The sequence below is a fragment of the Hemiscyllium ocellatum genome, chromosome 17, assembly GCF_020745735.1.
Source record: "Hemiscyllium ocellatum isolate sHemOce1 chromosome 17, sHemOce1.pat.X.cur, whole genome shotgun sequence".
NCBI lineage: Eukaryota > Metazoa > Chordata > Chondrichthyes > Orectolobiformes > Hemiscylliidae > Hemiscyllium > Hemiscyllium ocellatum.
In genome coordinates, this window is record NC_083417.1 from 65,302,053 (window position 1) to 65,325,404 (window position 23,352).

Below are 23,352 nucleotides of genomic sequence, written 5' to 3' on the forward strand. Positions count from 1 at the left end.
TACCACACTGTGCCACAAGAGAGCCATGCTTTCCTCCTTCAAGATGCTCCTTAAAACCTGTCTCATCTGCGGCTGGCTGGAAAAATCCTGCTTTTTAACAGTGCTGCGAGCCACCTTGAGACATTTATTTCATGTAAGGCGCTATAGAAATGTAGGTTGTTGCTCCACTAACCTGGCCAAACACACTGACTTTGTTGTGCCGCACTGACGTTATCCTACGTTTCTTTGATTGCTCCTTTCCACACCACCAATTTCTCCCTCCATCACACCCTTTCAGGACAATTTTACCGATGACAACTCCCTCACAGTTGCTCCTGTCTCCCATTTATGGCTCTGGGGAGCGTGTTCCTGTGGCTGTTTGAACACAGGGTCCACCACTACTAGATTCACCGGGCAGGGCAGCCCTCAGCGGCGGGAATCTCAAGTAAACCAGCTCAGAGGGGGACAACGTTCCCAACGTCAGTGGAACCGTAGGTCAGTCAGTGCAAACAGGAGAAAGAAAGGCCTACAGCTCAACTAGTCGACAGCCGAACCATTCAGGCACCGTGACTGATTTCTGCCACGTCCTCATCCAAGACACCAAAATCTTCCCCCCTCTTCCAGCTGATTGCCAGGGCCGTTTGCGGGTCAGGAATGAATTGGGTTGGATTGTGACGGGGCTGACCCTGTAATGGGGTCTGGTCTGTAATTGAGGCCTGGCCTGTAATGGGGGTGTGGGGTGGGTCCTGAACTTAAATAGGTAGGTTGGCTTGTAATGGGGCGCCTGGCCTGTCCTGTAATGTTGGGCGGGCACCTGACCTGCAATGTGGGTGGCATGGTGGCTCAGTAGTTAGCATTGCTGCCTCACAGCGCCAGGGTCCCAGGTTTGATTCCTGCCTCAGGAGACTGACTGTGTGGAGTTTGCACATTCTCCCCGTGTCTGCGTGGGTTTCCTCCGGGTGCTCTGGTTTCCTCCCACAGTCCAAAGATGTGCGGGTCAGGGTGGATTGGCCATGCTAAATTGTCCATAGTGTTAGGTGCATTAGTCAGAGGGAAATGGGTCTGGGTGGGTTACTCTTCAGAGGGTCGGTGTGGACTGGTTGGGCTGAAGGGCCTGTTTCCACACTGGAGGGAAGCTAGTCTAATCTAATAAGAGGCCTGACCTGTAATGCGGGAGAGGGGGGAGGGCACCTTGACTGTAATGGGTAAGTTGTGGATGGGGGGGTGGGGATTGGCCTGGAATGGGGGGCCTGGCCTGGCTTGTAATGCAGTGGGGGATGGGTGGAGAGGCATCTGGACTGTAATGGGTAGGTTGGGAGGGGGTGGGTGATGCGGGTTGGCTTGTAATGGGGCGAGCACTGGGCAGCACTGTGAAGGAAGAGCCAATGGTAGAGCCAGCACCGGCTCCTACATGAGACAAAGGGAGACGGACAGCTGCAAAAGGAATCAGACTCCATGACACGAAGCATTCGAACCGGGAGGACGTACCTTGGCGTCGCCGACTACTGATTTTGCGGAAGAGAGTGCCATCACACAGTCGGTTGAGGCGCTGCTGTTTAATCAGCTCCATCAGCTCAGGTTTGAGTCTCTCCCTTAACTCCCTGGGTACCAGAAGAGATCATGTGGTCAGAGGCTGCATGAACAGACCCGCACAGACAAGCAAAGATCTACAAGGTCACACAAGTGTGCGCCTACATAAAATTGGTCCAGCAAAGCTAACTTTCTCAGTGCTGTTTCAGTACTTTTCTTCAGCGACACAAAATGTAAAATAAGGAAGAATGATCTCATTCAAAAGTACGACAGTGTTACACGGACTGACAGGAAGAAGTTCCCCTCTGGCTGCAAGGTCTGGGAACTGGGGTGGGGTGGGGGGACAGTCTCAGAGTAGTTAGGAAGAACTTCGCTCAGAGGGGGCCAAATTCTTTGCAGTTCTCTGTCCAGAGGTGGGGGGAGGGGGTCAGCCATTGAGTGCGTTCAAGATGGAGACTGCTGGTGAAAGCATGGCAAGGAGATGGGATAGCGCAAGAAAATGTTGTTGCTGTGGAAGATCAGCCATGATCTCACTAAATGACAGTCTGAGGTTGAGGGGTTGAATGGCTACCTTTCGACTCCCATCCCTTACTCTCTATGTATCCTTCCCATTCTTAATTTGTTAACCAATCCTCAATCCTTCTAAGTATATTTCCCTGGTCTCAAGTGATCTAATTTTGTTTACTATGTTGGACCTTATCAAAAATCTTCTGAAAAATCTAAATACACCTCATTCACCCTGTTCTCCCCTATCTATTAAGACCATAAGACATCGGGGCAGAAGTTAGGCCATTCAGCCCATTGAGTATGCTCCGTCATTCAATCGTGGCGGATAGGTTTCTCAAACCCATTCTCCCCTAACCCTTGATCTCCTTGACAATCAAGACATTTCCCATTATAGCCTTAAAAAAAAGACTTTAAAAAACATGTTTGTCATTTCCCTTTTGTAAATCCGCACTGACTCTGCCTCATCCATTATTTTCGAAGTGTCCATGATCACATTGTAGACTCTAACATGTTTGGTTAACGCGTCTGCAATCCCCCAGTTTCTCAATCCCTTCTTTCCTAAATGGGGACTGTGTTTCCCTGAATTTTCTTCCCTTTATCATTCATAACAACCACAGCTTGCGCTTTGTGCAGTTTGTCTGTGAGGAGAAAGTGAGGACTGCAGATGCTGGAGATCAGAGCTGAAAATGTGTTGCTGGAAAAGCGCAGCAGGTCAGGCAGCATGAGAATCGACGTTTCGGGCATGAGCCTGAAGAAGGGCTCATGCCCGAAACGTCGATTCTCCTGGTCCTTAGACGCTGCCTGACCTGCTGCGCTTTTCCAGCAACACATTTTCAGGTTTAAGTGTAGAGGTACAATTTAAAACTCAATTTCCAATTGCCTTTGGTTAGACAATTTGTAAAGACACAGTTACTTTCAATACATAGGAAGCTTGGGATAGTTTTCACATTGTGACGATTCGGGGAATAGTGGTCTATCCAGTGACATATAACTTACATCCAATTTGCAGGGACAATGCCAAAGTTCACAGAATTGTAAAAGATGGCCATTAACACATCTGCTATTGTTACAGCCACTTCCTTTAACAATCTAAGGCCTTGGTAACGCACAAGGAATTTCACTACTTTAAGTGCCATTAATTTTTCCAGCACTTTTATTTAGTAATAATATGTCATTCATTTGCATTGGCAGTTTTGTTTCTTGGATGGTTTTAGTATTGTCCTCCGAAAGCACAGGCGCAAATAGTTGTTACCATTTCCTTGTCTTTTTTTTAAACTCCCTTTTAAAAATTCTGCTTCTAATGGAGCCACGTTTATAAAGTCATAGAGATGTACAGCACGGAAACAGACCCTTCGGTCCAACGCGCCCATGCCGACTAGATATCCTAATTTAAGTTTTCCATTGGCCAGCACCCGGCCCATATCCCTCTAAACCCTTCCTATTCAATATCCATCCAGATGCCCTTTTAAATGATGCAATTGTACCAGCCTCCACCACTTCCTCTGGCAGCTCATTCCATACACGCACCACCCTCTGTGTGAAAGAATTGCTCCATCAGTCCCTTTTAGATCCTTCCCCTCTCACCTTAAAAATATGTCCTCTGACTCTGGGGGAAAAAATCTAATCTGTTTACTTTATCCACGCCCTCCTCATGATTTTATAAACCTCTATAAGGTCACCCCTCAGCCTCCGATGCTCCAGGGAAAACAGCCCCAGCCTGTTCAGCCTCTCCCTATAGCTCAAACCCTTCAACCCTGGCAACATCCTTGTAAATCTTTTCTGAACCCTTTCACATTTCACAACATCCTTCCTATAGCAGGGAGACCAAAATTGCACGCAGTCTTCCAAATGTGGCCTAACCACTGTCATGCACAGCCGCAACATGACATTTCAACTCCTATACCCAATGCACTGACTGGTTTTCTTATCCTAATCTTTTCATACATTTTCATGTTCCTCGCTACGTTACTCTCCTATCTATTTTTACTTTATCTATGTTTTTAACACTCTTCCATCACACTGTTCTAATATGTTCCCAATCTTTTGTGTCACCATTTTTCTTGGTAACCTTATAGTTCATGTAACTTCCTTGCTGATGTAATTCTCACAATTAGAACACTTTAGTTGTGAGATTTTGTGCATTAAATGAATTTATTTTTGTTGTAAACTATGTATTCATTCTTTAAATATTAACCATTGTCTGGTTCTACTGCTGTCTGCCTTTTAACATCATTTTCCAACCCGCTATCGAGAATTCACTCCCCATGGTTTCACATTTCCATTCAGCCATAATTTCCTATTGAACTACATTGCTTTCACATTTAATATAAAATCTCAGATTGTGGTGACTCTTTCCTCAGGTACCTTCATAAATTAAAAGATCAATTTGCCCTTTTTTTCATTGCACAACACCAGACCTAAAGTAGCCTGTCTTCTGGTTGGTTCCTCAATGTCCTGCTTTAGAAAACCATTTCAATTACATTCCAAACATTTGTCCTCTACAACATTGGCAGTCAGGATTTGGAGGTGCCAGTGTTGGACTGGGGTTCACAAAGTTAGAAATCACACAACACCAGGTTATAGTCCAACAGGTTTAATTGGACGCACTAGCTATCGGAGGGCTGCTCCTTCATCAGGTAGTTGAAGGAACAACATTGGCAGTAATTGAGTTTATCTAGTCTACATATAGATTCAAATCCTCCATCATTGCTATATTACTCCTGTGGTATGCCCCTCTACTTTCTTGGCTTACACTTTGGGGTTTATATGATTACTCCTATTTTCTGGCCTATAAACAAGTCCCACCAATGTTTATAACCCTTGCTGTTTCTCAATTCCAACCAAACTGATTCTAAATCTTGGAGCGTAGAACAAAGGGAATTTCTCAGTACAGTGCTGATGCCTTCTGAAGTCTGGCATTGGACAGGCAACACGGCCCTCAGGATTCACATTCTCAGCTGCTCAGAATGATGACCATTCCCCAAACCATGCTGAACTCTCCCAACGTTCATTCAGCAACTATGTCTTTTTAATGTTCTCCCATTTGGATGCGATGCCATGCGATACCACAATGCAGGGGTCAGTCTGCTCATCCACAAGTATAGGTCTTGCTCTTGCCCATACAAGTTGCAAGAACCTCAAACCTGTTAAGACAACTGCGAAGGGTGAAGCTCTATCTTCTCAATCTTATCTGCCTGACTCTCAGTCGCACCCTCCTGTTCCTTGTCATTGACCTGGTCAGCTAAACTAAGTGGTGTGGCTGCCTTCTGGTACAAATAGCCAGGTATGTTTCCCCACCCTTCCCTGAGACCTCTGGTGATCAGCACTCAGCTCATAAACTGTAGCTGTTCAATCCATTGACACTTACCAGCGAAGTGGTTGACATGGATTGTTGATGCATCAGATACTCCTACATGCTGCAGCTGTGGCACATCACCTGTCCTACCATCTTTACTATGTTAATATATGTCACATCAAACTTAAGTGTTGAATTTCTGGTTCCCCTCAGACCTGACCTTGGGTTTCACAAACTATGTTCCAGCAGCACCTTGTATTTTTACTCTTTTGAAAACAATGAACCAATTTGGATAAAGAGAAGAAACTGCTTAAACTACTTAGCTAATTAACTAGTTACAGCAAACGATCACAACTCTCAGGCTCAAGGCTTGCTATTGCCTCTGCTAATAAATGCAGGGCTGCAGGCAGTTGAAATGCTGGAATCCATCTGAAAGGACACACAAAATCATTTTGTTTGTCCTTCCCTCAGTGTCAGATTCGATCTCCATAGAGTCATAGAGATGTACAGCTCAGAAACAGACCCTTCGGTCCAACCCGTCCATGCCGACCAGCTATCCCAACCCAATCTAGTCCCACCTGCCAGCACCCAGTCCATATCCCTCCAAACCCTTCCTGTTCATATACTCATCCAAATACCTCTTAAATGTAATTGTACCAGCCTCCACCACATTCTCTGGCAGCTCATTCCTTACACGTACCACCCTCTGCGTGAAAAAGTTGCCCCTTAGGTCTCTTTTATATCTTTGCCCTCTAGTTCTGGACTCCCTGACCCTAGGGAAAAGACCTTGCCTATTTATCCTATTCATGCCCCTCAAATTTTGTAAACCTCCATAAGGTCACCCCTCAGCCTAAGACGCAAAGCTAATCTGGGATCTGGAGACTGCCTCCTGCTGACTAACATTGTGAGGAAATCATTTTCTAAGCTCTGCTCCATCACATATTGACGCCTCCTCCCCACTCACTCCCACTGTTACTGTTTCTAAATTATCAAACACCATTCAATTCACCCCCATTGTAAATTATCCCAATATACCAAACCCTTCCCCAATCACTCCCACTGTGAGTAATCCCAATATAACAAACCTTTCCACATCCAGCCTTTTTGTAACTAAACCCAATATAGCAAATCCTTCCCCATTCACTCCCGCTGTCAGTAATCCCAACATAAACCTTTTCCCATTCACTCCCACTGTGAGTAATCCCATTATAACAAACCCCTCCCTATTCACTCCCACTGTGAATAATCCCAATGGTACCAAAATCCTTCCCCATTCAATCTTCCTGTAAATAATCCCAATACAACAAATCCTTCTCCATTCACTCCAATCGTAAATGATCCCAATGTATCAAATTCTTCCCTATTCACTCCAACTGTAAATTATCCCAATTTTCCAAACCCTTTCCCATTCACTGAATAATCCCAATGTCATTCAATCTGACTGTTAATAATCCCAATGTAACAAACCCTTCCCCACTCACTCCCATTGTAAATGATCCCAGTGTAACAAACCCTTCCCCACTCACTCCCATTGTAAATGATCCCAATGTAACAAACCCTTCCCCACACACTCCCATTGTAAATGATCCCAATGTAACAAACCCTTCTCCACTCACTCCCATTGCAAATGATCCCAATGTAACAAACCCTTCCCCACTCACTCCCATTGTAAATGATCCCAATGTAACAAACCCTTCCCCACACACTCCCATTGTAAATGATCCCAATGTAACAAACCCTTCTCCACACACTCCCATTGTCAATGATCCCAATGTAACAAACCCTTCCCCACACACTCCCATTGTAAATGATCCCAATGTAACAAACCCTTCCCCACACACTCCCATTGTCAATGATCCCAATGTAACAAACCCTTCCCCACACACTCCCATTGTAAATGACCCCAATGTAACAAACACTTCCCCACTCACTCCCATTGTAAATGATCCCAATGTAACAAACCCTTCCCCACACACTCCCATTGTCAATGATCCCAATGTAACAAACCCTTCCCCACACACTCCCATTGTAAATGATCCCAATGTAACAAACCCTTCCCCACACACTCCCATTGTAAATGATCCCAATGTAACAAACCCTTCCCCACTCACTCCCATTGTAAATGATCCCAATGTAACAAACCCTTCCCCACACACTCCCATTGTAAATGATCCCAATGTAACAAACCCTTCTCCACACACTCCCATTGTCAATGATCCCAATGTAACAAACCCTTCCCCACACACTCCCATTGTAAATGATCCCAATGTAACAAACCCTTCCCCACACACTCCCATTGTAAATGACCCCAATGTAACAAACACTTCCCCACTCACTCCCATTGTAAATGATCCCAATGTAACAAACCCTTCCCCACTCACTCCCATTGTCAATGATCCCAATGTAACAAACCCTTCCCCACACACTCCCATTGTAAATGATCCCAATGTAACAAACCCTTCCCCACACACTCCCATTGTAAATGATCCCAATGTAACAAACCCTTCCCCACACACTCCCATTGTAAATGATCCCAATGTAACAAACCCTTCCCCACTCACTCCCATTGTAAATGATCCCAATGTAACAAACCCTTCCCCACACACTCCCATTGTAAATGATCCCAATGTAACAAACCCTTCTCCACACACTCCCATTGTAAATGATCCCAATGTAACAAACCCTTCCCCACTCACTCCCATTGTAAATGACCCCAATGTAACAAACACTTCCCCACTCACTCCCATTGTAAATGATCCCAATGTAACAAACCCTTCCCCACTCACTCCCATTGTCAATGATCCCAATGTAACAAACCCTTCCCCACACACTCCCATTGTAAATGACCCCAATGTAACAAACCCTTCCCCACACACTCCCATTGTAAATGATCCCAATGTAACAAACCCTTCCCCATTCACTCCCATTGTAAATGATCCCAATGTAACAAACCCTTCCCCACACACTCCCATTGTAAATGATCCCAATGTAACAAACCCTTCCCTATTCAATAACATAAAGCAAAGAACTGAGGATGTTGGAGATCTGAAACAAAAGCAGAAATTGTTGGAGAAACTGTGGGAAGAAATCATTCTCCATTCACTCCCATCGAAAATACTTCCAACGGACTAAATCCCTTCCTATTTAGTCCCATTAAAAATAATTCCAAGAGACCTAAAGCCCTTGTTCTTAAATCATTGCAACAAATGCCAAGAGATCAAACATTTTCCATTGCATTCATTGCCATTCTCTCCCATTGGACCACCTCCATCCTGACTAACAGGTCTTGTTTGGAGTGCTGATGGGTTCAGCCTGTTTGAATGGTTCCACATGTTGAGTGGCCATTCATGAAGTGAGGGCTGAATGAAAACAGTTTCTTATCCTTGGTCTGCGTGTGAACACTTCCAACCAGTGATCACTGGAAGCCTGTGATTTATCCTCTCTGTGGCATACTCACTCAGCACGGTAAAATGTAAAAACATTAAATACTGTGGGACTCAGAGCAGCTGAAGCCTTGGTCTTTGTGACTGCACAACTGTGTAACAAATTGGCTCACTGATATTCTCGATTCTTAGCCAGTCACTGCTCCTTATGGCTCATGAGGGAAGTAGACTCAAAACCATGAGGGCAAAGGTCAGATATATGTTCCTGCCACAAGACCAAGATGGCCGAGAGAATGGAATATGGTCGATGTGATCAGAAAATACAACGGGTCTCAAACGCCACTGTGCAATGCTGGGGGGGACTGAATGCTGACTCAGGCTCAAGGAGCTGAATGGATTCCTCCTGTTCTTAATGTGACTTGAAAGAATCGTGTTCAACATCTCAGTTAACGGGCCTGAAAACCTGTGACCAAAAGTCCACTCTCACAGCTACCAACCAGTGCCCACAACCCAATGTTAAAAAGACCGAAAACGCCAGGGAGGTTTACAACGGCACTCGTGGATCTGTGGTACAGGCAGGCTGATCTGAGTGGTTCACGTCCTGTTACAAACCCCGCTTTCACCTTCTCTCCAACTGCTATGCCAAGGGCCTTACAGGACTGGTGGTGCAAGAGTCTCCTCCTGGTGCATCCTCTCTGTTTGCCGGAGTTTGAGAATCTCACTATAGTTCATAGCATTCACTTTGTTGCGGAAAACGTCGAGGGAGGTGGGCTTGCAGGCCAGTGTCCGCGTAATCTGTTCCCGTACCACCTGCATAACCTGGAACACACAGCACAACAAATTGATTCTTTCAACAGGTTGAAAGACCGTCCCTTCTGAACAAAATAACAGCTCTTACGGGACAGTAAAAGCACCATTGGGGAGGCCAAATGTAGACTCAGGGCACAGTTCACCGAGCATCTCAGCCAGGCCCGCAGAGGCTGACCTGACCACCCCCCTCCCCCAAGTCACCACCCATTTTAATTCCCCGTCCCCCCTCCCTTTCCAACATGACCATCCTCGGCCTCCTCCATTGCCACAATGAACCAAACCGCAAATTGGCGGAACACCTGATCTTCCGCCTGGAGGATTCAAACATTGAGTTCTCCAATTTCAAATAACCTCCTTTTCCATCCCCCAACTCCCCTCCTAGCCACTCCCCCTCCCATTCCTCTCAGCCACCTACCGGGTTCATCCTTCCTATCAACCAACCAGGTCATACCCTCTACCTGTCTCCACCCTGGCCCCGCCACCCCCTTTATCTGCAGCTCCGCCCACATCCAACCCCAGTCCTGAAGAAGGGTTACGCCCAAAACATTGACTTCTCCAACTGCTGACGCTGCCTGCCTTGCTGTGTTCTTCCAGCCCGGAGAAGGTGTTCTTCCAGCCTCCTGCCTGTCTACCTTGGATCCCACCATCTGCAGTTTTTCTGGCTCCAGTAAAAGCAGCATTGGCCAGCTGAACAGCATGCTGGGAACTCTGGCCAATTTGGAATTGGATCAGGTCAAAAGAACATTTACCTCGACTTCCTACATTGAATAAGTGTTGACGAGACAATGCTGCATGGTTTCGGGTGGAACAATAGGTCGGAGTTTCAGTGGAACTGCCTTGGGACAGCCCGGTCGCTAGGGTCAGCTCAGTCAATAGGGACATTACAATATCCAAGACTGCCTTTTGTAACACCCTTCCTGGGACAGAAACCCAATTTGCATGGAGGAACAGAATTATGTTAATTACATTGCTGTATCAAACTGCTGTAAACTACATAGTCAGTTAGTTACCATGCCAACATAGTAAGCGACAGCAAGTCACTGTACGAGCAACAGGAACCAAGGAATGGCGTCATCCTCAGTTCGGCCAGATGTAACTGGGGTAGTATAAACTTCTTTACCATCTGTGCCTCCAAAGCAGATTTTAAACCAGTGTGAGAACATAGTTATTTAAGAACTGTAAGGTTACTCAGGAAGTCAGAGGGAAAGACAGGTTTTTATAGAATTGCAATGTATATATCTTGTGTTTCAACTATAATAAACCATGTCTCATGATTAATACAAAGCAAGTCTAAGTAAGCAAATAAATCAAACCGATAAAACAACAAGGGGGAGACTGATCATTACTTGATAACTCTGGCTGAAGTTGGAAATGCTTCAGCCTGATCTTTGGCAGGATTTCAGATCCAGAGTCATGACCTGAACCATTGCTTGTGGGATCACGTAGCTGCACCACACATTGCATTGATGATTGCCAATAATGGAGCTTTAACAGGTAACCACCTCAGAGGCCTGCTCCTGACATCCCCTCCCACACTCTTCTTTGAGCCAGAGTTGATCCTTTGCCCTGATGGAATGGTAGAGTGGGGGGGAAATGCTGGGCCGTACAATTCGGGTGCTGCTGTAGACCTCACAGTCCGAGTTGCTGGATCGGTTTTGAATCTATTGCATTTTGCAAGGCGATAAACGCCACACAAGATGGAGTGTGGAGATGAAGTCTCACTTTCAAAGACGGTGCTGTGATCACTCCTACAATAATTACCATACCAATGCAGGTAGATTGGTGAGGATAAGGTTAAGTGGATTTGTTCCCTTGTTGGTTCCTTCACTTTGTTAATCTACCAGTCTACTCGTTATGTACTCTCCCAGCTTGGTCAGTAACGGTGCTTCCAAGCTACTGTTGTTGATGAACATTGAAGGTACATTCTAAGCCGTTGACACCCTCAGTGCACCTTCCAAGTGGTGATCAAGATGGGAGGACTGCTGATTCATCAGCCGAGGGGATAACAAGTAGCAGGTTTGCTTTCCCCCAGTCTGACACAAGATTTCACGGGGTCTGGAATCAAAACTAATGCCCCACAGGGCAATATACCACAGTGGTGCCACCTCTGGCCAATCGGTCCTGTGAGTGGGACGGAGCTGGTGGTGATTATGGATTCTGGGACATTGTCCGAAAGGTGAGTATAACTTTGCCTGGATAGCCTGTGGATCAGCTCTCCCAGTTACAACAACCCCCCACCGATTCTAGTGAGGTGGCCATTGCAGGGTGATTGGGCGGGTACTGGTACTCGGTTAATGCAAGGCACTCCACCTGGTTTTCCTCAGGCTCTCTGTAGCAACTGGATGCCAATCTTTGGCTTGCTCAGCCATTTCAGGGCGAATTTGAGACTCAACCACATGGCTAGATGTCTGGAGTTACGTGTAGGCCAGACCAGGTAAGGATGGTAGATTTCCCTCCCGAAAGGACATTAGTGAACCAGATGGGTTTTTGCAGAAATCTTCATGATAGCTTCATGGTCACTGGGTGACTAGCTTTTCTAGATTTATTAAGTAATTGAATTTCAGTTCCACCGAGTGTCACGATGAGATATGAACTCATGTTTGAATCACGAGAGAAACAAAGTCACAGCGATGCACTTGATCTCGCACATACAATTGTTGCTGTGTTTACCCGCACTAACACCACAGCAGGGTGCATCCTGACCACTTCCAAAAGCATAACTGCTCATTATCCCAAATATAGTCTGTGGGACCTAACACACAGAGTTATAGAATTGTACAGCACGGAAACAGATCCTTTGGTCCAATATTGGCCAGATATCCCAAATTAATCTTGTCCCATTTGCCAGCATTTGACCCACATCCCTGTAAACCCTTCCTGCTCATGTATCCATCCAGATCCCTTTGAAATGTTTGCACTCACCACCCTGTGAGAGAAAAAAGTTGCCCTTTAGGCCCCCTTCAAACGTTCCCCCACTCAACCTATGGCCTCTAGTTGTGAACTCCCCACCCCCCCCCCCAACGACTAGGGGGAGAAAAGACCTTGACTATTCACATTACCCATGCCCCTCGTGATTTTATAAACCTCTATTACATCATCCCTCAGCTTCCAATGCTCCGGTGAAAATAGCCCCCCCCCCAAATAGCTCAAACCCCCTCAGTCCCAGTAACATCCTTGTAAATCTTTTCTGAACATTTTCAAGTTTCACAATATCCTTCCTCTAGCAGGGAGACCAGAATTGTACGCAGTATTCCAAAAGCGGGCTAGCCAATGACCTCCCAACTCTTCTACTCAATGTACTGACCAACGAAGACAAACGTACCAAATGCCTTCTTCACAACTCGGTCCACCTGCGAGTATACTTTCAAGGAACTATGAACCTGCATGAATTGGTTGCCATCTGTCCCTATCCCATAGTGGCAGCAGGTACAAAGTGTTCATTACACCTGACAATGTCTTCCCACCTTACCTCAGCCCACTCATTCAGCATATCCTACCAGTGCTTTCTCATACACATCAGAAGTCTCTTCAAATGCAGCGACACCGTTTACATTAACTTGTCCCTGTGGTAGAAGGGTACCCATTCTTCAGTGGAGAACTGCTCCATATTTTAACATTTGAGGAATGCTTGAGGACTTTGGGTCTATACTCGTTGGAGTTTAGGATGAAGGGGGAATCTAATTGAAATTAGAGAATACTGAATGGCCTGGACAGAGTACGTGTTGGGAAGATGTTTCCACTGGTAGCAGAGACCAGGATCCGAGGGCACAGCCTTACAGTAAAGGGAAGACCTTTTAGAACTGGGATAAGGAGAAACTTCTTCAGCCAGAGAGTGGGGAATCTATAGAATTTATTGCCACAGAAGGGTGGGGAGGCCAGGTCATTGAGTATATTTAAAATGGAGATAGATAGGTTGTGTATTAAAGGGATCAAGGGTTCAGGGAGAAAGCTGGAGAATGGGGTTGAGAAACTTATCAGTCATGGTTGAATGGCAGAGCTGACCCAATGGGCTGAATGGCCTAATTTCTGCTTCTATGCCTGATGGTCTTATGGTCTAAATCCTAAAGGAGATTTATTAGTGCTTAATTCGGACTCCTGGTATCAAACGCCCGTGAGAGGAAACAGCTTCTCTATGGGTACCCTATGTCAAACTGTTATTTACAATATACGTGAATGACTTGAATGTACTGTGGCCAAGTTTGTGAAAGGCACAAAATTAGATCGAAAGGCAAGTGCTGAGGATGATACAGTGAATCTGTGCAGGGTACAAGGTCAAAACAATGGCTGCAGATGCTGGAGACCAGATTCTGGATTAGTGGTGCTGGAAGAGCACAGCAGTTCAGGCAGCATCCGAGGAGCAGGAAAATCGACATTTCGGGCAAAAGCCCTTCATCAGGAATAAAGGCAGTGAGCCTGAAGTGTGGAGAGATAAGCTAGAGGAGGGTGGGGGTGGGGAGAAAGTAGCATAGAGTACAATAGGTGAGTGGGGGAGGGGATTAAGGTGAAAGGTCAGGGAGGAGAGGGTGGAGTGGATGGGTGGAAAAGGAGATAGGCAGGTAGGACAAGTCATGGGGACAGTGCTGAGCTGGAAGTTTGGAACTGGGGTGAGGTGGGGGAAGGGAAATGAGGAAACTGTTGAAGTCCACATTGATGCCCTGGGGTTGAATGCAGACAAGGTTCGGTGAATGGGTGAAAACTTGGCAGATGGAATACAATGTGAGGTTATGCACTTCGGCAGGAAGAAATAGAGGAGCTAACCATTATTTAAATGGAGAGAGACTGCACAATGCTGGAACACAGGGGAGTCCTCATGCAGGACTCTCAAAGATCCATGGGACACAAGTTCAACAGGGAGTAAGGAAGACAACTGGAACAGTCAGCTTGTACAAAAATGGGAAGGGCTTGCTAAATCTGTGCAAAGCACTTGTCGGAACACAGCCGGAATACGGGGAGCAGTGTCTGAGCCCTCATCCAAGGAACAATATAATGGCATTGGAGGGAGTCCAGAAAATGTTCACTAGACTGGTCCCAGGTATTGGGGTAGGATTGGGGGGGGCGGATTTTCTTATGAGGAATGGTTCAGTCGGTTGGACTTGTATTCTTCGGAGCTTAGAAGAATGAGAGGAGACATTATTGAAACACACGTTTCTTCCGGTGTTCAAAAAGACCCCTTTCAGTAAAGCCTATAACCAGAGGGCATCATCTCAGAGTACGGACTCAGCCACTGAAAACACAGATGAGGAGGAATTTCTTCTCTCAGAGGGGAGTGCATCCATGGACCTCTTTACTGCAGGGGGCTGTACCATTCAGTATATTCAGGGCTGTGATCGATCTTTAATCACCGAGGGAATCAAGGGATTACGGGAAAAAGGCAGGAAAGTAGAGTTGAGGGTTATCAGCTTCGAGTAAAAAATGAGGTCTGCAGATGCTGGAGATCACAGCTGCAAATGTGTTGCTGGTCAAAGCACAGCAGGCCAGGCAGCATCTCAGGAATAGAGAATTCGACGTTTCGAGCATAAGCCCTTCATCAGGAGTCAAGGGCTTATGCTCGAAACGTCGAATTCTCTATTCCTGAGATGCTGCCTGGCCTGCTGTGCTTTGACCAGCAACACATTTGCAGTTGAGGGTTATCAGACCAGCCATGATCTCATCGAATGGGCTGATTGGTCCATTTCTATGCTTTGATGGAACCCGTAAACACACCTATCAGGTCACCTCTCAGTATTTTCGGAGAAAAGCCGCTCTCGCCTTTCCTTTTACATTATCTGGTTTATTTTCCTCACATACTTACAAAGGATATGATCTCACACACGGTTCAAGGTGTTGAGCTGATATTGAAGAGATTCCCTGTCAGTAATTGTTCCCCTCTCCCTCTCTCCAGCCTATTTTTTCCTGCAGGGTATTACTTCTGTGGAATCAGAGGCCAGCATTGTTTTGCCACACAGTGTTAATTCCTACACAAAACACCCAAATAATATTAGTGCTGAGTGGACTGCGTTCCAGATCAGTGTCATCACGTTGTTAAACATGTATTACAGCTCAGCCTCACAAAGCCCCACAAGCTCAGCCCTAATCACCAGACCTTCACATTCACCAGCATCTGCAATATTTATTTGTTTGTGTTTTCATCGCCTGCCTGCAGTGTTTTAACGATACCAGTGAGGACTCACTGAAAACAGGACCTGAAGCAGTGCCAGTGTATCCTTTTGTCTCCGACCGTGAGCCCACTCCAAAGATGGCAACTATCACCATCTCTTGGTGGTACGGGGTGGCATGGTGGTGAACACTGATGCCTCACAGCGCCAGGGAACCGGGTTTGATTGCTCTCTCAGGTGACTGTGTAGACTCCGCACACTCTCCCCTCCTACAATCCAAAGATGTGCAGGTTAGGTAGTTTAGCCATGCTAAATTGCCCCATCCTGTGGGCATAGGGTGGGGGATCTGGGTGGGATGCTGAGACTCTGAAATCCCAGCTTGGCAATCCCACTTTGAGAGACCCTGCTGTAAATGCTGGCATTTACAGGTGTGAGGTGAAGTGGGTCAAGTCCTCATGCATCAATCTGAACAGTGGATGAGCTGATCCCCACCCTGGCTTTCCAACAGGGATATCAACGTCGATTCTCCTGCTCCTCGGATGCTGCCTGGCCTGTTGTGCTTTTCCAGCACCACACTCTCGACTCTGATCTCCAGCAGCTGCGGTCCTCACTTTCTACTTAACACCAAGGATCCTGTAAGAGCCCCCAATATGTCTTCACCCCCACCCCCCTCAGTCTCAGGGAGCTTCAGCTAATTGTGGCACCCTTCCTGTCTTTGCAATCGAAACAAACTGAATCCCTCAAGACCTGTCCATCTTAATCCCCACTTGCTACCATTATCCCCAGAGTGTAAGCAACAAGGTGATTAGATGGGGAGTGGGTGATGGAGCAGTGAGGAAATGAAGGAGGTGGTGGATGAGGAATTGGGTCAGAGATGGGGTGGGGTGGGGGGGGGAACAGAGAACCTGAGGATTGGCGTGGCAGGGCTGGAGGGAGAAGAGGAAGCGAGGTGGGTGGAAATTCAAGTGGTAGAAAGTAATTTTGACAAAATGAATGCCAGATTTACACTCCCCTGTCCTTTAGCCCAAGAAAGGGTTAATAGCAAAAGCAAAATACTGGAGAAACTCAGCAAGTCAGTGAAGAGAAACAGACTTCATGTTTCGAATTCGAAAGATGAACTATTCCCTTCCACCGATATTGCCAGATCTTCTGAGTTTCTCCAGCATTCTCTGTTTCACAGAGTTCCTGCATTCTGTGTTTTGTTGATGGATTAATCACACTTGTCCCAGATAGTTACTGTCAACACTCTGTTCACTGATCAGCATGGAGATGGGAACATCAAATGACAGAAAATGTGTTTAAAAATACTCCGTCTACCAATCCTGAACAGAGTGCGGCTCTTTATTCATTGTCACTGATGCATGAGTGGGTCAATGGCACTGGGGGAGAGAAAGAGATGAGCTTGGAAGTTAACCTGACATTGAGATTAACTTGTGACAGTGCCCAAATTGTTCTGGTCTTCACAAGTGCTGCGTTGGGTATGGCCTCCAGCAGTCCGGATCTGTTGGGACCTTGCCCATATGCAGTCGTGTTGTAATCGCTCCTTTTCATGTGTGATGGGAGAGGGTTATCAATTCTCAAGGAAGAAAAAGACCCAAACCTGCCATTCAGTTATACACCACAGAACAGGCCCTTTGGCCCATTGTGTCTGTTGTCTGAATGCTCTTCGGACGGCAGACATCGGATGGGCTGAAAGGTCTCTTTCTGCACTGTTGGACTGTCTCTAACTGATCTGCTCTACCAGCACTTAGCCCATCGCCTTGAATGTTATGATGCTCATCCAAGAATTTGTTTCAAGATTGTGTGAGGTTTCCCGTCTCAAATTCCCAGGCAGCACATTCCAGGCCCCCCCCACCCTCTGGGTGGAAAAAAAAACATTTCCTCAACTCCCTTCTAAGCCTCCTGCCCTTCAGTTTAAAATTCCACTCTCGCGTCATTGACCCTTCTCACTAATGGGTGCAGTCCATGCTCTCCGTACCCCCCCTGTAATAACACTGGCAAATGGAACAAAGCTAACAGTTTGGGAAAGATTTTTAATTTGCCGACTGGGTCTACAACTGATGTCACGGATTGGAAGTACAATCGAGGTGGGAAGCTGAGCCATACAAGTGTAAATTTACGCAGAGTTATAACACAAGACGTGAATTAGTAAAACTGTGGCAAAAGGACTTCAGAAAAAAGATAGAAGAAAGTTTGTTCCAGATAAACCTCTGAAAGCTCATGATCAAGTGCAGACACTAACCAAAAGGCTAATGGAGTGCTGACCTTTCTGTGCAGGGGACTAGAATACAACAGGGTGGTCCCAGCCTACAAAGCCATGGGCAGACAATGGTCACTGGAGTCACCACACCAGGGGAAGGACATATTGGCCTGGAATGGAGTGCAGTGCTGATTCACCAAAATAAGATGCGATCTCCCAGGGTTAAATCCCAAGGAGAGATTTCACAAACGAGGGTAGCATTCCCTGGAAGTTGGAAGCTTAAGCCTGACTTGATTGAAGGTTGCATGACATCAGGAGAGCCGCTCAGGGAAAGGTAGAGAGGAAGTATTTTTATTTGTTTTGGGACTAGGTGGCCACAATTGAAAACCTATCAGGAGTGAAACTAGGAAACACTTTAATGTACAAAGGGAATTCCCTTTCTCAAATGGCAGTTGATGAGAGATCAACTGTATATTTGAAATTTGAGACTGACATGGCATGGGCCAAGGACAGTGAGTTTTGATAGAATCATAGAATCCCTACACTGTGGAAACCGGCCCTTGAGCCAAACAAGTTCACACTGATCCTCTGAAGAGTAACCCACCCAGAGCCATTTCCCTATTGCTCTATTTACATTCCTGATGAAGGGCTTTTGCCCGAAACGACGATTTTCCTGCTCTTTGTATGCTGCCTGACCTGCTTTGCTTTTCCAGTGCCACACTCTCGATTTTAATCTCCAGTCCCTGACTCATGCACCTAACCTACACATCCCTGATCACTATGGGCAATTTAGCATGGCCAATCCACCCTAACCCACACAGCCCTGGGCACAATGGGCAATTTAGCATGGCCAATTCACCCTAACCCACACATCCCTGGGCACAATGGCCAATCCACCCTAACCCACACAGCCCTGGGCACAATGGGCAATTTAGCATGGCCAATTCTCCCTAACCCACACATCCCTTAACACTATGAGGCAATTTAGCATGGCCAATTCACCCTAACCCCCACATCCCTGGACACTATGGGCAATTTAGCATGGCCAATTCACCCCAACCTACACATCTTTCGACAGTGGCAGGAAACTGAAGCACCCAGAGGAAATCCAGGGGGAGAATCGAACCTGGGTCCCTGGCGCTGTGAGGCAGCAGTGCTAATAACTGGGCTACGTGCCCACCTATTGTGGGTGAGTTGATGAGCTGGTTGCAGATCATATTGATTTAACTGAATGACAGGGCAGAATGGAAAGGCTGAGTGGGCCTTGCCTTGTTCTGACATTCCACCATGATTAATTTTGGTATCGGGAAGCTGTGACCCTGGCAACTGACCTTTTGTCAGGACAGTTTCTCGATTTTGCTAGCTTTCTTGTTTACCAGCTATTTTGAGGATTGTATTTGAGATTGAATTATACTGACCAGCTTGGAAGCAGAAGCAGGCAATGTCTGAACGTGCATCTGACTCAGGGACAGGCACTGCAGGATGGCTACCTTCATGGCCTGTCCACCATCTACAAGAATAACTCATCTCCTGACTCCCCAAAGCCTGTCCACCATTTACAAGGCTCAACTCAGTCGTGTAACAGTATACTCCTCCCCACTTGCTTGGATGTATACAGCTTCAACAACACTTGGAAGCTCAACACCATCCAGTACAAAGCAGCCCTCATACCTGCTATACCATCCACCACTGTTAACATTCACACCTTGAACCACCGATGTTCAATAGCAGCAACGTTTGCCATCTACAAAATGCACTGCAGTAAATCAACAAAACTCCTCTGACAACATCTTCCAAACCTCACGGCCACTATGACGACAAAGGCAGCAGATACATGGGAACAAGTTCCCCTCCAATCCACTCACCATCCTGACTTGGGAAAGATCTCGCCGTACCTTCACTATTACCGGGTCAACATCCCGGAATTCTGTCCCTCAGGGCATCGTGGGTCAACCCACAGCTGGTGGACTGCAGTGGTTCAAGATGGCAGCTCCCCATCACCTTCTCAAGGGTAATTTTGTTTTTGATTTGCTCACGGGATGTGGGTATCGTGGGCAAGGCCAGCCCGTGAGGGGCAGGTAAGGATGGCAGATTTCCTTCCCTAAAGGATATTAGTGAACGAGATGGGGTTTTTTTTTAAACAATAAAAACAGATCATAGTTACATTGTAATACTTTTAAATCATGAGATGCGATTTTTACTTTTTAATATTGAATTTAAAGGTTACCATGGCGGGCTTTGAACTCCATGTATCCAAAGCGTTAGCCTGGTTCTCTGGGTGACTAGCCCATTGATGTTACCATGGCACCACTGCCTCCTCAATTAGAAATAATAAAAACTGGGCCTAGTCAGAGATGCCACCTCTGGGCAAAGATTTTTGGAGAAACAGCTTCTGCAGATTCAGTGTGGTTTTCACATTGCTATCGGTGAGCCCGCGCCTAAATGGGTGACAGGATCTTGAACGGATGGACAACCCAGCAGAGTTTGAACCGGTGAGCAATATTACGGTGGCCCACAGGAGTCAAACAGCTCTGCTGAATACAACTCCCAGGCCAACGTTGTTATAGAAACAAAGCTTTCAAGGCTGTTCCTTGCTTTAAAAGTCCCTACTACATGTTTCCGTGTATAACCAGCACAAAACAAAATCATTAAGAGCCCCACTTTGATCAAGACGGTGAGCCTGGTTGGGTTCTAACAGGCGATTGCTTATGTGGACTGGATCATGGGGGCCATTCAGGAACAGCAAGATCCCAAAAGCACACGCTACCGATTGCTGCAGCCAGTGGCGAATCACACTGGGTCTGAGATCGGAGATGTTGGACAGGGTGAACTGACTCAGCAAACGTCAACAAACCTGCAGCCTTTTCCCGTTCTTGCTGCTCAATTCAGAAAGGAGGTGACTGCAGGTAGCGTCCTACCTCAGAGAGGCGCATCCAGCCCCAGCATCCTCTTCAGAACCGGTCCACAGACAGACGGAAGGGGAAAATACACCCCAAACTGTTCCCTCAGGTCCCATCAGAACACCCAGTTCACACAGGGGCAGTTACTGTGTAAACCAGATTCCCAGAGTAGAGAAATCAATGGTTTCTCTCCTTACACATGCAGCTCATGCATCTCTGACCATTCGTTGCTCACTCCCACACTGACCCTCCCTCACCCTTTCCCCCCGACTGCCCCCTCACACTGATTCTCTACCACAACTGTATCTGTACTGAGATCTCCCAAACTGATACTCTCTCTCTCTCTCTCTCTCTCTCTCTCTCCCCCACACTGGCTCTATCTGCTCCACAGCTGACACACTGACTCTCCCTCACACGTACACTCACTCCGAAGCACTGCAGATCACAGCGAGGCAGACAGCATCTGTGCAGACAGGCAGCAAGCTAACGTTCCGAGGTCCGGCTCTCTCTTCATTACACCCGCTCTGTGCTGCCCGCTGCACTCACTGAGAGAACTCACTAGGTGGCTGAGCTGCTGGCTGTGTTTGGAGGGTGCGGGGGGAGCGCTGTGGGGGGGGGGGGGTGGGTGGGGGGAAGGAGGAGGGGGAGGGGTGGGTGCGTGCCCAGCTGACGAGAGCGGCCTCTGCTGACTAACTGTACCTGCTCTGTTGACACGGCTTTGGCAGCTACCCAGCCCAGCCCTGCCAGGGTGCCTGGTGGCCAACTGCCAAACTATTTAACTCTTTGTTGGCCTCACCCTTTTAGCTCTGAATAACAAAAGTCACGACTGTAGCAGCCCTGACAAACGTTCATGTTTACGCGGCAGACTCTTTTGAGTTGCCACGAGAAAGGTACAAAGCCCACCCTGAATGTACTGGCACCAATGGCAGAGGGGCCTAGAGACTAAAACATCCCCCTCACGGTATCTCACATTGAGTATTGACAGAGGAGGGGAGCAGGATTAGATTAGATTACTTACAGTGTGGAAACAGGCCCTTCGGCCCAACAAGTCCACACCGACCCGCCGATGCGCAACCCACCCATACCCCTACATTTACCCCTTACCTAACACTACTAGCATGGCCAATCCACCTGACCTGCACATGTTTGGACTGTGGGAGGAAACCGGAGCACCTGGAGGAAACCCATGCAGACACGGGGAGAACGTGCGAACTCCACACAGACAGTGAGGCGGGAATCGAACCCAGATCTCTGGCGCTGTGAGGCAGCAGTGCTAACCACCGTGCCACTGGAGAATGAAACACGGCCTCCTCTTGCCCACTTAATGCCAATGCTCCTGGAATCTCAAGCCTGGGTCGCGACTGAGATCAACGGTGAGGCGGGTGGCAGCGCTTGAATTCAAAGGTCACGGGTTCAACTCCAGAGTCCCGAGGCGTTCCAGTTCAGGCCTGCAGCTGGGCTGCACCGTCAAAGACACAGTCTCCCTGATCGGGACTTTGAAAAGGTCCTGTCTGTCCCCTCGGGTGGTCTTTAAAGATCTCCCCCACATTACTTCAAAGTGGAGGAGGCGTCCGAAGCAATTTTTTTTTCCCAGAACCACCTTGATTTGAAAACAGACTGAGCGAGTGTCACACTGGGATCTTGCTGTGCATCAACTGCCAACCTTAAAAACACACCTTCCAAAGGAAAACGCTGTAAGACCAGTCCGCGTCCAGGAAAGGCGCGAGACGGGCGCAAAGCTTTCTCCCTCTCCTCAGCAAACCTTCAAGAATCAATCCCATCACACACTTGGATCCAACTTTGGAGAAAACATTCTATTCAAATCAGGAAAAAGCTCACAAAGTATTGAAGCCGATTCTTGTTGACTGGTGAAGGGATGCTGGGACAGGAACCGACAGCAACCAATATGGAGACACTCCCTCCAACTGTCATCCTTCTCTCCAGGATCTACTTACAACCAGCTTTTTTTTAATAAACAAAAATGGAAGTTGGAATCTCTGCCCCTTGTTGTCCAGCCCGGATTTCCCTGGACCCCGGATTTCCCTGGACCCCGGATTTCCCTGGACCCCGGATTTCCCTGGACCCGAGTGTCTTGATGAACCGTTGCAGAGAGCAGTTGAGTCCAGATCCACGGTGATATGCAGTAGCAGACCAGGTAATGAGGACAGATTCCCCTTGGTAAGGGATATTACCAAAACATTCAAGCTTTTACAACCATTGATGATAATTGTCACCCTGACAGACACTAGCTTGATCTTATCAACGTACTAATAAAGTTTAAACTCCACAAGCTGGGAATTGAACCTGCATCCCCAGGGTTTTAGCCTTGGCCTCTGGATTATTATTCAATGTGATTACCAGTGATCAGTGTCATCTCTCCTCTTGGAAGAAAGAGTTCCTGCAGGGTTAGACCCAGGGGAAACTCTCAGCTCCACCTCTGAAGCAGGGACGTGTTCCTGATCCCAAATGGGGTGTGAGCATCGCCATGGGGTAGCCACCGAGACTCCGTCAAAGGGACAGACGCACATCGAACAGCAACTGATAACTGGGAATAACAGCAGTTCCCTCCCCCTCAGTTACCTTAACGCCCTTGTCGAAGCCGGTTTGTCCGCGTTTGAGTGGACTGACTGGCGAGGAGGGCGCTGCACAGCTT

The 23,352-nt window shown here is 47.1% G+C and overlaps 1 protein-coding gene across 1 annotated transcript in view; it reads right to left on the bottom strand.

The window, feature by feature from the left end:
• The window catches only part of elmo3 (engulfment and cell motility 3), a 116,112-nt gene that overhangs the window by 11,372 nt on the left and 81,388 nt on the right, over window positions 1-23,352 (bottom strand). Inside the window, exons 16-17 of the mRNA XM_060838261.1 lie at window positions 9,350-9,513; window positions 1,468-1,580 (exon numbers count right to left, since the gene is read on the bottom strand). Of these exons, the coding sequence (XP_060694244.1) occupies window positions 1,468-1,580; window positions 9,350-9,513 (277 nt within the window). The remainder of the gene's footprint in view (window positions 1-1,467; window positions 1,581-9,349; window positions 9,514-23,352) is intronic.